At 39.8% G+C, this 2,076-nt stretch overlaps 1 protein-coding gene across 1 annotated transcript in view; it reads left to right on the top strand.

The window, feature by feature from the left end:
- The window catches only part of hspg2 (heparan sulfate proteoglycan 2), a gene marked incomplete in the record, with an annotated part of 235,200 nt that overhangs the window by 81,008 nt on the left and 152,116 nt on the right, over window positions 1-2,076 (top strand). The window contains 2 exon segments of the mRNA XM_014024404.1: window positions 937-1,062; window positions 1,177-1,377. Coding sequence (XP_013879858.1) covers window positions 937-1,062; window positions 1,177-1,377 — 327 coding nt within the window.

A 2,076-nucleotide genomic window follows, 5' to 3' on the forward strand; every position in this document is an offset into this window, starting at 1 on the left:
GATCATTTTACTGATGACAAAGACTACAAAGGCTGAAAAATCTTGAAGTCTGTATGAAATTGGAGGTAGTTTGAGGATTAAATTTTTTATGCTTTTTAAGCTCAAAAAGGGGGGGTCGTGTTAAACATGAGATCGTATTATACACGAATAAATASGGTAAGCATTGTTTCATATGATCTTAAAATGTGTCTTTGAACTTGAGCCCACTTTGTCTTAGTAAATACTGTAGGTGTGTGTAGTCTTCTTTGGTCTTTCTGCTTGCATTTTATTGTGTTTTATTCCATCCTTCTAGTCTATTCATTATCCTTAGATCWGTTTCTGTGCTTTATCATCGTGGCACAGATGTTGTAGTGTAAACATGCAGCAGCTTTTTCACTGGTTGGAAGTTTTAATGAACTGGGCTGAGCTTTTAGGTACACTTTTGACTATGTGCCCATTATTTTTCTGTAACTGTTACAGTTGTTTTCCACAGCTTAATGACAAGAAAACCCTTACAAAAAAATGACACTAAGATGTTAAGTTGTACAACAAGTATCCCCAAATAGGTCTGAATCCAGACTGAGTGATGGTTCTGTCAGGACCTGTGCCAAATCTGGTAAATTCAAGAAAATGTATCTATTTTCATGATGAATCACTGGTTACAGCTCTCTCTTTACTCTTCTTATACAGTTTAACCATTTTGTCATCCTAAATTATTACTATAAGAAGTCCCACTTTACCATTGGCTTTATAAAAAAGTGAAATTTGTTTCCAATCATTTTCAAGTTTTAAATCATTTAAACCTCACTGATCATCCCAGAGTACCACAGTAGTGAGTTGCTTYAATTAACATTAACATTAGTTTGTTATACGGGCAGCAGGTAGGCACTTTTGACTTGCGTGTTTTTGATCCTTGGACATACCCCTCTCCCTGCCTGCCCTCTATGTGTCTCATAGTAATCCCTTCTAGAAGGCCATGTTTTGCTGATGAGTTCCAGTGTGGAGATGAAACGTGCATCCTGAAAGAATACCTGTGTGACAACAGACCAGACTGCAGAGACATGAGTGATGAGACTAACTGTGGTGAGTGTCTTCAGTCTGTCAGGCAGCTTGGTGTCCTGCTGCTTTGTTGTGTGACAGAGTCACTCATTGAGACAACTCTGAATGTCGCTAAATTTAATTAAAGGTTTGTTTTAGATTTGCCAAGATTCACCATCCCTGTCTACACTACGCCTGCCACCACTACCACCACAGCGGCTGTGATACTGGACTCTCCGCCCCCATTTTCACCTTGTAGAGCAGATCAATCCAAATGCCAGAGCGGGGAATGTGTCAATAGAAACGTAATCTGTGATGGAGTTAAAGACTGCTCAGACGGCAGCGATGAGCTGAGATGTGGTAAGTATGTGGGTTTGACACAATGAGCTCTTTGTACASGGCAAATATTGTCAAAAACAAAAAGACGTTGTTCATTAATATGGCAGTCATAAAATCTACATCTACATGGCTGACTGAGGACATTTGTACACACACACGCACACACACACACTTGTTTTTGTATCCTTGTGGGGCCCGTCCATTGACTTCCATTCATTTTTTGGTAATTTTATATCCTAACCCTGACCACAAACCCTAAGGCTAACCTCACAGGTACGTTCCTGACCCTAAAACTAACCTAAACTCAATTCACACCTTGGTCCTAAACCCAACCCTCACACCCAAAATCAGCCACTGAAGTTGTGGGGCCCAGCACCTGGGCCCCACGAGGCTGCGTTTTCCTGAAAACTGGGCCCCACGATGTAGGAAAAACAAGGACGCACACACACACACACACAATCTGGTACAGCTATCTTTTAGGGGTGCAACGATACAGAAAATTCACGATTCAGTTCAGTTCGATAATTTAGTCTCACGGTTCGAAATTTTTTCGATACAAAAAAGAGAAATTTCCATGCCCCTTTTAACTTGTAATTTTTTAAAATTAATTATGAACATTTGTTTAACCTCAAAAGTACAATTTTTCAATTAAATGTTGCTGAAACAGCAAGTTTCTCGGTGGATCTTTGCTCAAAAATGCAGCCTAGGTGAAGTAGTCGA

This window comes from Austrofundulus limnaeus, unplaced genomic scaffold (assembly GCF_001266775.1).
Source record: "Austrofundulus limnaeus strain Quisiro unplaced genomic scaffold, Austrofundulus_limnaeus-1.0 Scaffold421, whole genome shotgun sequence".
Taxonomy (NCBI): Eukaryota; Metazoa; Chordata; class Actinopteri; order Cyprinodontiformes; family Rivulidae; genus Austrofundulus; species Austrofundulus limnaeus.